Source organism: Leucopleurus acutus, assembly GCF_964270905.1.
Source record: "Leucopleurus acutus genome assembly, chromosome: 18".
In the NCBI taxonomy this organism is placed as follows: domain Eukaryota; kingdom Metazoa; phylum Chordata; class Mammalia; order Artiodactyla; family Delphinidae; genus Leucopleurus; species Leucopleurus acutus.
Window position 1 is genome coordinate 75,163,847 of NC_139160.1, and position 13,826 is coordinate 75,177,672.

At 37.0% G+C, this 13,826-nt stretch overlaps 1 protein-coding gene across 1 annotated transcript in view; it reads left to right on the plus strand.

Moving 5' to 3' along the window:
- Positions 1–13,826, plus strand: part of MYO16 (myosin XVI) — a gene marked incomplete at its 3' end in the record, with an annotated part of 531,603 nt that overhangs the window by 179,224 nt on the left and 338,553 nt on the right. Inside the window, exon 5 of the mRNA XM_082859271.1 lies at positions 1,587–1,730. Coding sequence (XP_082715397.1) covers positions 1,587–1,730 — 144 coding nt within the window. The remainder of the gene's footprint in view (positions 1–1,586; positions 1,731–13,826) is intronic.

The window sequence follows — 13,826 nt, forward strand, 5'->3', positions numbered from 1 at the left end:
GAGTTCTGTTGAGGGTGACAGAGCGGGGCCTCAGCCATTCTTACGGTTCCATAAAGTGTCCCCAGAAATTGCTAAACATGGTGAAAAACTGCCTGAATTGGGAGGGAGATTTTCTAGCTTGATGAAAATTCTTTCTAGGGAGAAAGAAGTTTACTATATAGCAATAATACTGTAAGAACATTGTACCAGGAATATTCAGCCATCATCATCTTTGCAGACAAGTGTGATTAGAAGGTACTTATTGCTGTCAAATTATTATTCACGATCCTCTGAAATGTGAATCTAAAACTTACGTCACTTGAGAGGGCGGGTATCACTTTAAACACGGTATCTAATTAACTATGTTTTGGTAAAAGACTGAAAGCTAAACCTTAGGTATGTTTGAATCATCACTGTGGATTTCTGACGTGCAGGTTGAGGACATCTTGACAGGCACAGAAGGATGAGGTCACATCTGGTTTGATTATGGAGGGAGCTTTCAAAACGAAAAAGAGAGAAGAATAGGAATTACTTGCATATGAATTTCCTAAAAGAAATTGGGTCCAGGCCCCAGATTCTAAAATGGATGTATTAGCTTTTATTCTCTGGTCCTCACCTTATCAGTCTTTGTACCCAAACCTGCAGAGAGTGTGGATGGGGTCGTGGTTCACATCATCAGGCCCTGGTGGTAGGGACTATTTGTTATTGCTACACATGACATGGAACATCAGATACACAGATATCTTAGTTCAAAACTGAAACTAATCCTTCAAAGTTCATGTGTTTGCCATTGCCCCAAGTGCTTCCATGTGTCCCCAAAGTGGCACCCCTCAAATCTCCTTCCATATGGAATGTGCACCATGATTTTGCATTGTCCTTTTTGTACATTCTTGAGAGTACCAGCGAATGAAGAAAGATATGGAGATTCTTCAATGACTGTGTTATAACTGTGAACCACAGTTCATGTATCTTCTTTTAAGTTGAAGTATAGTTGATGTACAATATTATATAAGTTATAGGTGTGCAGTATAGTGATTCATAGCTTTTAAAGTTTATACGCCCTTTATAGTTATTATAAAATATTGACAAAGTTCAAATCTTCTGCCTACTTTTTAAAATTGGGCTGTTTTCTAACGACTAATTATAAAGGTAATTAAATAATAACAGAAACATACATATATCTCTGTAGTACCCATTTCCTGTGCTGTCAGTCTCAGGGATTATCAATCAGTTTGAAGTTTTCCCACAACTCACGGAGGCTCCGTTCATTTATTTCGTCATTTTTCTCTCTGTGTGTCATTTTGTATAATTTATATTACTGCCTTCAAATGACTAATCTTGTCTTCTATAATATCTAGTCTATTTTTCTTTCCACCGTCCATGGATTCAATTTTCCTTTCAGTCTTACATATGCTTCTTTCCTTGTAGGTTAGTTGGGGAACATGAATACATTCTTCCCCAGTTTAGCTCCACCTCCCAAGTTCAAAAATTGGCATTGAAGTTGTCTACTTATGGAAAGGAAATTTGGATTAGGTTTATTCCAAATAAGCCTATCATAGTTTGTTATCATAGTATACTTTCTTTTATTTCTTTTTTTCTTTTTTCAGTGTGCCCGGTATGATAATGTCTTCATTGCAGAGATCCTGATTGACAGAGGGGCCAATGTCAACCACCAGGACGAAGATTTTTGGACACCAATGCACATTGCTTGTGCATGTGATAACCCTGATGTTGTCCTACTGCTTGTATTAGTAAGTACAGCAATTCAGTTTATTACCATTTGAAGATTTGATGGCATATAAAAGTCTGCATATTTAACCAATAATACTTCACAATATATAATACTTCAGGTGAGAAAAAAAAAATGTGTGTATATGTCATCACTTATTTGCCTGGAATTACAAGATAATTAGAGACTAAGGTTGTGGGTCACCACATAGTTCATAAAACAAATTGTGTAGATGTCACACCAAGCTCTATTCCTCTTGCCTTTTTCTTGGAAATTATATGCCTTGATACCTCGCAAGTCAGTGCTAACTAAAATGGTTTGATACTTGTTGTTTTGTCTTTCAATTCATTCTCCTAATTTTTAGCCAGACTAGGTATATGATAGTAAGGCTATGTGGCTTATATTGAATCTTCTTCTCTTGTTTAAATCTAGCAAAGAAATGTCTACAACTTTTGTTTACATGAAAGTGAAAACTCTAAGTATAAAAATCACTGGAGTTATTTGTTGTCATTGTCTTGAGTTACAGTTTAGACCCTGACATGGGTCCTCGCACGTACTATAATTATTTTAGAATTGAGATTCTTTCTGATTGGTTTATCTCTAACAAAGATTTTAAGAAATTATGCAGGATATTTTAGAAAGCATACTAGAATATAAGAGTAAGAATGAATGATTTGCTTTTTTTCCCTTTATTAATAAAAATTGCATAATTCCTTAATGATTTTGTATTATGTGCCTGGCTTTTCACACGAGCCCTCAAAATTTCACATACAAGCAAATTGGTGCTCAAAGATATTAAGCAACTTGCCATAGGTCAAAAAACAAACTATATCTCTGAACTTAAGGTCATTGTCCAAAGTCTGTCCTTTCTCCCCAGGGTCATGCTGCCTGTCTTAACAAATTACCACATACTTGATAGCTAAATACAAGAGAACTTTATTCTCTTACATTTTGGAGGCCAGGAATCTGAAATCAAGGTGTTGGCAAAGCTGTATGCCCTATGTCAGCTCTAGGGAAGAATTCTTCCTTGTTTCTTTCTAGCTCCTATGATCCCTTGCAGTCCTTGGTGGTCCTTGGTTACAGATGCATCACTCCAGTCTTTGCCTCCATCATCGCGTGACCCTCTTCCCTGTGTCTCTGTGTCCAAATACCCCTCTCTTTTCTTTATAAATGCACCAGTCGTAGGGTTTAGGGTCCACCTTAACTCAATACCACCTTATCTTACCTTGATCTGCAAAGACCTTATTTCCATAGAAGATCACTCACAGATAGTAGCCTTAGGACTTGAACATATCTTTTTTTAAAAAACGCAATCCCACTACACTGCTTTCTTCCCCCTTTTTAAAATCCTAAGCAGAAGTCGTTTAGGATGAAGACTATGAATGGAGATTTCCTTAATCTTGTAAGACGTTTAATTTGGTCTAGTTTAGTCTAATTTGTCCCTCAAGAATTTGTAAACTTTTTTTGTTTTTCTAGTAGAAGTGTATTATATCACTAGAAATGTGTTCCTTTCAACTCCTGGAAGATGGCAGCTATAATAAATAAATAAGGAAAGGTAAAGGAAATAAAGACAATTTAACTTGAAATAGAATCACTTGGGGGAACTAGTACTCTACAGGAAAACACATGAAAAAGTACTTAACTCATTTATAAGGACAAATCTTCACTTTATAGAACCTGAGCCTAAGAGGAATTAAACTAACAAGTCAGCGCAAAGGCAGTGAGATCTACTTAGTATTTGCTTAGTATTAAAGGAAAATTTAAAACACATCTCAGAAGGGAACTCTGTGGTCTTTTGAGTGATACTGTGAAATCATCAACTGTGAACTTTTTGGAATTCTCAGAACTCATAGGACACCAGGCTAGATTTTTAAAGAAACGGCTTGGTCTATAGTAGTTGTTTGAAACTTTTTTTTTGGGTAGTTCAACCACTGGATGACTTGGGCGAAGCTGGGCTATAATTATATGAGAATGAGATAGAAGAGTTAGATTCATAGCTTTTGTGGTTTTCCTATGTTTTTATTTTTTTTTCTGAACATTAGTCGAGAGATTCAGAATATTAGTTGAGAGTCACTTTTTCAAGGCCCGCCTCCATTTATTTTCTCTCAGTAATTATGATTAGTTACACCAAACCTTTGCCAAATTAGGCTTTCTATTTTCATTTCATTCATGCAATTCTCAGGAACCAATATTCATGCGACTCAGCTTGAATTCTTAAAATCCTTCTTCCATTTCCTCAATGTACACTGCTGGATGAAGACTTCCCCTTCTTGAGTTCAGAGAGTTTGTCAGCCCTTAATTTCACTGCCAGCCAAGATTTCCTTCCTTCATTATAGAATATCTGTTTCTTATTTCTGATGGAACAGAGTAAGAGGATCTACCTTCTTTGTAGAGTCTGCGCTGAGTGCTGGTCTAGGCATCTCATAGGATTCTTACAATTTAATGTCACAGGGACAGCCAAGAGAAGGGCTCAGTACATGGCAGGGTTGTGATTTCAAGGTGCAGAAGCTATAACTACTTGCAGATGACTGCCCTTCAGCATATAGGGACTGTTGCCGGGAGTAGCATGGGTATCAGGAATACCGCTGATAGACTAGAAGTAGCAAATAACTTGGACCACCCAGACGGCAGGAATGAAGCATGTTTATAACCAGAGCTGGGATTAGGGCAGCCCGTGAGGACTGGTACCTGGGGTGTCAATTACACTATAATTATAGAAATAAGTTAGACATATTGTGGCAAATTACTTAGGTCTTCCTTGTGACTCTTTGCATAACTGAGGAAATATACATGTGCTTTGCTCCCGTTGAGGTTAAACAGTGTCTTCCAAGGAAAATCAATAAGCACTGGCACCAGTCCCATTTCCCAAAACAGATGCTTAGAAAAATAACAACAGTTTGAAGAAGTACTAAATCATTGTCCTGAACGGGGACACCCTCATGTCATTGTCAGACTCAGTGATAGCTCCATTTTGATGAGGTGAGTTCTCTACACTCCTTTTTTTGTACTTTTATTGTATTCCCCTATTCTTCGGCATTTCCCCCCAGTTGCTGCTAGGATCGTCAGCATATTGCCTGAGCTCCTTTTTCTTTCACATTATCGTGTATGTTGTGCTTATTTAAATACGATTTACTTTTCCCTTTGTTCTCGTGTGACACAGTTTCTGTAACTCCTACTTGTTCCCCTGGCAATAACTCAATTTTATTAATGGCCAGTTGCCTTTATAATAAATATCTCTTCTGCCTAGAACAATTTGATTTATATTCATTAATTATTTATCGAGCTTATATCAGTGGTGTTCATTAGGGAGCTCTAAGTTAAGCATTACCTAAATTATTAGCTTCCAGCAAGTCACAGAAGTAACTAGCTGGTGCATACATGGCTATTTGTTAAAACAGTGCCAGAGCTTTATAGAGACTCAATGTATATATATCAATACTTGCTGAATACGTACACAAATGGCTGAAAGAATGGCAGGCCAATTTTTGGAAGTCAGCCTGAATTTAATATTGACATTATTAACTCATGTTATATCTAAAAAAACCCTGTCTTATAGCCACATTCATCTTCCTCCATATTCTAGAATTCTTCATCCTGCTCATTCTACACTTGTATTTAGAAGTGCTTACTTCAGCACACATGATCTCAAGGTCAGATGATATTGCTTTTCTTTACCAGGCGGAACTGAGAGCTAGAAACTGGATTTACTTCATGTGTAAACATAGAATTAAATCTATGATTGTCAGGTTATTAACATTTTCATGGTCTGCAGTGCCCTATTTCTCACACCATAGAATAACCCAACCTCATATGCAAAGTTATATATCTGCCCGTTGCTGTTATTCATTTACTGATGACTGTCTTTCATCATTAACTAATATTTATTGATCACCAACTATCTTTAACATAATTCCTGCCGTCAGGGAAGTTATTGTTTGTTCATTCATTCAGCAAATATTTATTGAGTGACTACTATGTTCTGGGTGCTACACAGTGAATAATAAGACATTTTACATTATAGAACAATGACAAAAACAAACCAAAGCAAGTAACGTACGTGTAACCACTGAGTAACTTGACTAATGGATTCAGCAAATCTGAGTAGCCTCATTACCACCATGTCATAACTAGCCCACCATCCGTCCATAGAAATAATTTGCTTTCAAGTAAATGTGGGTGAAATACGTCATCATAAAAATCGTAATTACTATAGAAATATGTTCCCGCTAACAACCTCAAAAGAAAGATTTATTTTACTTCCAGAACTAAATGTCATCGTACGTTGTTCAGCGCTGCATGTCCAGTCTTCTTTCCATTTTCCAAACTGATGCGTAAGGGACACTGTGCAGTTACATATTTGAGTGCCTTCTGTTCTGCACTGAGGGGGTCAGCAGTGAATAAAAGAAGCACAAATCCCTGCCTCTTTGGAGCTTACATTCTACTGGGGAGAAACAGGAAAAAACACCTAAGTGGATGAAGTGTACAACGTGTCAACTAAAGCGAAATGTTGGAGGGGCAAGGAGAGAGGGGTAGAGAGTCTTAATGGATGTCCTGATGGAGGGGTGACATTTGAGCTGTGAGCCTCGTGGACTGTGGGTGCATCGTGGGCTGGGCAGAGGCAACGGGTGAGGGCAAGCTGTGGGGCAGTGGCTCGTGTTAGAAGAAGAGCAAAGGAGACCCAGGCAGTTCTCTCATGGAGTGGACGTGGGCAGGGCAGAACGAGAAGTCAGAGAGGCGACAGGAGCTTATCAAACCCCTTGCTTGGACGTTAGAATTTACTTTTACCCCAGGTGATGAGGGGGCCTGTGGAGGGTTTTCAGTGGAGAGGTGACGTGATATGACATCCATTTAAAAAGATCCACTCTGTCTGCTCTGTTGAAAATACACAAAGGGGCGGGGGGAACTCTTAGGGGACGCTGTCCCACTGTCCGGGCCAGACATGGTGCAGGTGGTGAGAAGTGGCCGACATGTGGGAGTATCTGGAAGGTCGAGTTGTCAGTATTTGGTGTGGGATTGGATTTGGGGCTTGAGAGAAAGAGCAGGAGTCGGGGGGGGCTTCCACTTTGTTGGCCTGAGAACTGCAGGGTTGGAATCTGTGTTTGCTGAAATGGAGAAGGTGTTTAGAATAGCGTGAGGGTATGGGGTTATGTTTAAAAAGGAATGAAAAATGTATTTGAATCACATTTTTTTCAAGTTCTTCAGGAAAGCATTATCTGTAGAAATTTTCATTGATTTGCAAGGTAATTGTTTATTGTGAGTTTTTGTTAAGTGGAGATGTATGTGTGCGTCACCATCATATACTAAACGGCATTAGATCGTTGCTATTTTAATTGAATCACAAATGGTTTCATGTTTTGGAGTAGACATAGCTACTGTGAATGTTGTCAGTACTTTCGCCAGATCTACAAAACTCTAGCAGATACTAATAATTAACTTTTATACAGCCCTCCCTATATGATGAGTGTTTTTCTACGTGCTTTATAATTATTAATTCACTTAGTCCTCACAGAATCCTGTATGTATGTGCTAGCTTTCTCCACTTTTACTTTTTATAGGTGAGGCAACTTAGTGAGGCTAATCTACATGCTGAAAGCCAGTTAGTTGATAGTGGTAGAGGCAAAATTTGATCCCATGAAGGCCAGCTTCAGAACCTGAACCCTGACCGCTCTGATGTGCTGCCGTATTACTTACGACAGAATTCATATGGAGCTACAAGTCCCCAAAGTGGACAAATGAGATCACTATTTGTATTGCAATATTATACATTTCCCATTAAAACACAGTTTTCTAACTTTAGTACTTAGACTATGGGAGGAAAGTTAAGAAGTATTATGATACATTGTAATACATTATTCGTGGTGGTTCTGTTCTGTGAAATCATCACAGACACTGACTTAGTGAACACAAGACCAGGCTCCTAGGGGACTTACAGTGTTAGGTTCCTGCGTGCCTCTGCTCACAACATGTTCATCAACAGATCTGTACAGCTTTATTTTTTTACAACTGTGTTTTTAGCACAAACTTTATTTTTTGTGTGTTTCTGTTTAAAGACACCTAATTTAAAATATGTTGTCGACTCATAAACCTTGAACTCACGGCAGTAACACTATAACTCGGGCCTGAAAAAAGCTTATGCGACGCACATATCTTCTATTAAGGCTCATCACAGCCTCCTTGCCCATGGAAACACTAGACAGCACTTCTGCACTACGGTTGGGGGCCACTTGAAACAGTGAAATCACCAAGAAAAAGCTCAAACACACGAAAAATGGCACTGAGTAGACTGCAGTAAGACCATTTTTTTACACTATGAGAGCTGAAACAAGAAGGCAGAGCAAGGCCTCATGAGACCTGAGCTTTGAATGTGCACCTCGGGTGGCTAGAATTTTCCACCACTCTGTGCATATGCACGGATGACCAGCAAAGTACCATCAGTGTTGATTTGGGATTACAAATTAATTCTAGCAAGTAGGCAAGTTCACAAATATAAAATCCATGAGCAATGAGGATTGACTGAATTTATTACTAAGTAAAACAGTTGACCGATTTTAGGATTTTAATTGTGAAATAGAAACCATCTAAACCCAGTGTATTTTAGGAATTGGGGTGGCTCAAAAAATGATGGATTTCTACAGTATATTTTCAAAATTTAGACTTTTTAGTACCATTATTATTTTCACAATTTCCATCACATAGTTGAACAGGGTTTTGCAGTTTCCTAGAAGTTTCATAGATAGCTCACTGAGTATGTGGAGCACATCTATGACAAAAGCAATGCACTTAATATATTATCCCTATTTTTACATAAAGAAATCTAATATCAGAGAGGTTGTGTAGTAGAATAAAATCTCAAATCTAAATGTTTTCATTCCCAGTAAAGTATTTTGCTGCATTAATATTTTTATATTTAATGTAGAATTACATATTCATATAATTCTATATAATATACATTCTATTAAACAAAATTTGACCACAGAATTTTCACTTACCTTATTTTATTGAATATTTGAGTATCTCACATATGTAAGTTTTTAAAATTTTCATTCTACATTATCCAGTGTTTAAAATATTTTCTGACCAGTGCCATATTTGAACACCAATGCTCTATAACTCAAAATTTGTTAGAGTATTTTTTTAATAATTCTATAGTAATTTGCTATTTCTCAGACTTTAAGAAACTTTTCTGTTATCCAAGAGGAAATCACAAAGGCTGAAAAGTGGTTAACTCAAACCAGTCTTTTTAAAATTTTGACTTCCTATTTATTTCATCATGGTCGTAATATATGAAATATATACATATGTGTGTGTGTATATATGCATATATATTTCGGGCATGTTGTATCAGTGCATCTATGCCTTGAATCAATACTTGTAAATATCAGAATCAGCTCAATCACTTGCCTGTGGAGAGAGGAACAATAGACTTTTCTTTGCTATTTTGTACCATGTGATTTCACAGAGAATGGTTTCTTAATAGCATTGCTCAATTTTCACTTATTTACTGATAAGACTTTGGATTACAGGGTTACATTTATCCGTGGCATGCTAGATCTGAATTTTCACATTTAATTTCCCGTTGTGGCCACAGTTGCTAAGCTTCTCTGTCCTGTTAGCAGTTCTAAAGCTGTGACAAATCTGCCTGTTTTAACAGCCCATTGCATTTTGGACCATAAGAAACAAATTAATTTTTATTTTGGTGTTAATTATTTTAGAAGGAAAATAATTTATTTGACTAAAACACTGAATGACGCTTCTTTTGGGGTAAAATGATTACCTATGTTCCTGACTGATCATCTCAGGTTTTTCTCTTTTTTATTGAAAATTTTGGGAGGAAATGCTTTGATACTTCACATGTCTTAGAACCATTTAATAAACCTTACTATAAAGGGTATCTATTATACGTAATGTCAAAAAATGACTAATAAATAACTGAAGGACAAAATGTTATTTAATTGTTTTATTTTTCTTAAGGGGTGACAGGGAATGGTGAATTGCTGAATTATTAGTATTACATATTACCAGGAGATCTTTTAAGATATTTTCACTCCCTGAAATCAGAACGTGTAGGAGGAGATATTAGCAAATCAATAGTCATTTACTAAGTGAGGCTCAGTAATATTAACACTATCATCGTCTCACTTCAGTACCAATGGAATGATTACTTGAAATTGCAGTGAATGTTTTCTTCATCCTTGGCCTTTTGTGTTTGAACATCTGATGTTAGTAATTTCTCTGCCTGTTGGCTGGAGTGTGTCATGCTCTGTGTTTAATGGGCAGAGTGGGACTAGATCATTATAATGGGTGCTGCAGGCGACTGACTGCTGGAACCTAGCAATTCTGCCCTAAATGAAATAGCAAATGATGTTTCAAAAACACATATTGCTCACGTTGTGTCAGGTGGCCAAGTTGATAGATCAAAATTAAATTGTTCCAAAACTTCACTCATTCATTGCTTAGACTGTTTCCGGGTTAAATCCTAGTATAAAATTTTTTATATTGTTTAGTTCTAAATTACCCTTTCCATCACTTTGATTTGTTAAATATTAGAACACAGGGTACCCTGCTGTTTCAGAACGTTGTACTCCTCCCCAGAAAATAAGCTAAAACTGAATAGTTCATGGTAAGTCTGATTTTCCAATAGGAACTGTGGCAGAACACCTGGGCATCACTCAACTTTTTATGTAAATGAGGACATGCACGCCGTATTTAATCTTTTTTTCAGATGTGGGTCTTGCCTTCAACCTCTCTGAGAAAATTGAGGTCTTCGGGCTTGAATGCCTTCAGCTTCCTACTAAAAACTCTTGATTTCTTCCCTATATATATTCACTGGCTTTCTTCCATCCTTAAAGAGGTGTTTGTTCTCCTTTTTAAGCTAACTCCTTCTACATCCTCTTTAGATTCTGCTACTGGCCCCTTCTCCAAAGATTTCTCCTTCATCATTTATTGAGCTTTCATTTTCGTAGTCATTCCTGTATCCTTTTCCTTTACATTAATTCATGGTTATGTTCTAGTGATTTCCATTAGTTAAAAAATAAGAAGAAAAAAGCCTGATCAAACTTCTGTCCTCGGATGGTCACCCTGTTGTCCTCTCATGTTCGTAGCCAAACTTCTCTGAAGGACAATATGCTTTTTCTGACCCCAATTTATGGCCCCTGTCGCCCCATCCAGACAATCTGGTCTCTCTTCACTCAGACCCCTCAAAACGGCCCTTTGCCGAGAATACTTTGACATTTTTGTGATGAGGTCAGTGGACACATTTCATGGTTTATCCTACTTAATGTATCTCACTAGGTCTAAAGCCAAGTTTGTCAAGAAAGGAAATGGGGCAAACGTCCAATTTTTTACCCAAGGTTATATTTTTGGGGCTAATCGGAGTAAGAATTTGAAGGAAGCTACTCTGGCTCCTAAGCCCTGTTAGTGACCATTGAACATTAAGAGGGTTTTTTTTTCTTTTTTTCAGCTTTATTGAGATATAATTGATAAATAAAACTGTATATATTTTACAACGTGATGATTTGGTATATTTTGTTAAATGATTACAACAATCAGGTAAATTAACACCTCCATCACCTCACAGAGTTAATATTAATTTTTTTTTGTAGTGAGAATGCTTAAGATCTACTTTCTTAGCAAAATTCAGGTGTATAATATAATATTATGAACAGTAGTCACCATGCTGTACATTAGGTCGCTGGAACTTACCCATCTTATAAGTCAAAGTTGGTACCCTTTCAGCAGCATCTCCCATCTTCCCCGCCCTCCAGCCCCTGGTAGCCACCATTCTACTTTCTGTTTCTATCAGTCCACCTTTTTTTTGTTGTTGTTGTTCTTAAGTCGTGTTTTTTTAAACCTATTGCTACCTAAACTTTCCCATCACTAAAATCGACGGTAAAAATTCATCCTATCTATGGTGAAAATTCTTACTCCTTATTCACAGTGATTAACACCATAAAAGTGGATTTCAGAAAACAAGCAATAAAGTGTCATTCGAAAAACACATGTGGAGGATTTCTGGTTTCAGCTCAGACATGCTCAGGCTGCTGTCCTTGCAATAAGAAAAAAGTTGAACCAATTGAAAATCAGTCACTTTTCTTGGACCCATCAGAGAGCTGAAGTTTCAGGGAAAATCCTATCAACCTCAAAACCCGGGAGACAGGTGAATCCAGCCAGTCAGAGCTAAGATTTGGGGCTGGATCAGAAGTCGCAGGAGGCATAATGTTTTTTCTTTTCCTGAAAAAAATTCCACACCAAGTTTTCCTAGAAAAGGTCCCCACAAAACTATTTATCACATAGGATGATATTTATTTGTTAGTAGGGTGGACAAACTCTTACAAAGGGTAGACTTAATTTCATGAAGTAGTGATAAAGACAGGAATATTAAAATTCCTGTGGGAACTTTATAAGTGCAAATGTTATAGCCATTCTGAACCAGCAGAAACTGTAAAAGAGATTTCATTAGCCCACTGCTCAGTGACATTTAAGAGAGCGTATGCTGTTAAAGCTTGATCTGAGGTTGAGATTTCCATTTTATTTGAAAAAAAAAATTGAATTTGTAGAGGAAAATAATTTTGTAAAGCAGTGTTCAATTTTGGGTTCTAAAATAAATATATCAGTCATTAAATTCATTAAAACACTAAATTACATCAGACAGTTAAATACATCGAAAAGGTTGATACAAGGGGTGTAAGAAATGGGACAGTACACCAATACTGTCAAATAAAACAAACAATAAAAGAGGTTTAGCAACAATGATACATAATCCTGCTTTTTTGGAAGGTTATATGTTTTGTATTAGTTAAATAGTCTTTCTCTTTGGAGTTCTTTCTTTTCCAGAATGTCTTTATTGAATCATCCCTTAACCAAAACCATTAGGCTTCTACAAGAGATCTACTCTTTGTAATCTCTTTAACTCATATATATAGTCAAGGAAGCAAAATGGATTTTGAAGTAGATCTCAATAAAAAGCAGGATCCTGGAACTTCATTAGCTTCTTAAATTCTAAGACAATGTAGAAACTATCAGTCTGCTACTATAGCCTGCCTACACTCTGAAATTACATTTCTGAAAATGAGTCCTCTTTGGGCCATCAGAACAAACCTATAAAGTGATAATTCACTGGGAAAGAATCAGGATCTCCATCAACTTGCACAAGGGTAATAAGAGTCACCTCCTTTTAAATTTAGCCACCTGAATGGTTGCTACAAAATATATTCAAAAAAGAGAAGCTGTATTTTGAGAGCTGCAGAGCTTCTGTAGTTGATGAAGTCTGTGTATTGGTGTTACAGGCATCACGTCATCTTCTTGGACCGTAATTGTATTTATATTATAAATAATCTTAAGTGAAAATATCAACAAGGATTTCTTGTGAAAGTCAATGTGTCCTGTTAGAACTGTGCTGTCACATCCTTCCCTGGTGTAGCATGAAGAAGAAGTAAAGAAAACATCTAAGAACTTTCTTAGGGAAGGAAACAAGTATTTACAAGCTGGACCTAGTCAATCAGAAAGAATAAATTCCTGATAGGTTATTGATGTAAATAGCTCTGGGCATCACTCAACTTTTTATGTAAAAAAGTTTTTATGTCTGATGGAAAGCGGCAGTGACACACTGAACACTCTTTTTGAGTGTGGACAAAACTGCTAGTAAAGGCTTTGACCGTGGTGGTCACAAACATAGGTATAAATATACCAAGAATTTTAAAGGCTTAAAGTGGAAGAAAGAATTAGAAGGAATGGTTCCTTGGTCTTAACGTAGGCGTAAAGTATCATGGCAACGATTTGAGCGTCAGGACCTCAAGTATAAGCCCTGACTGGTTCTCTCACTAGTTATGTGACTTCGGTAAGTCCTTCATTACAAGTAAACTCCAAAAACGTGGGAACTTTTCTCGTGGTTCTGACCACAGTTCCTCCTGCAGTGGCAGTGGACTGTCACGTAAATTACTGACAAGTTATTTTTGAAGAACACCTGCATTTTTCAATTCAGTATTGCTCAATTCTCTCTTTTAACTTTATTTTTGCCACTTTTATCATGATTGTCAACATGTATTTCCTTAAGTTACTGAGTGAAGTAGCCCATGCTTAATGACACCTCAGGGTATTCAGTATCAATACTGGATAAAAA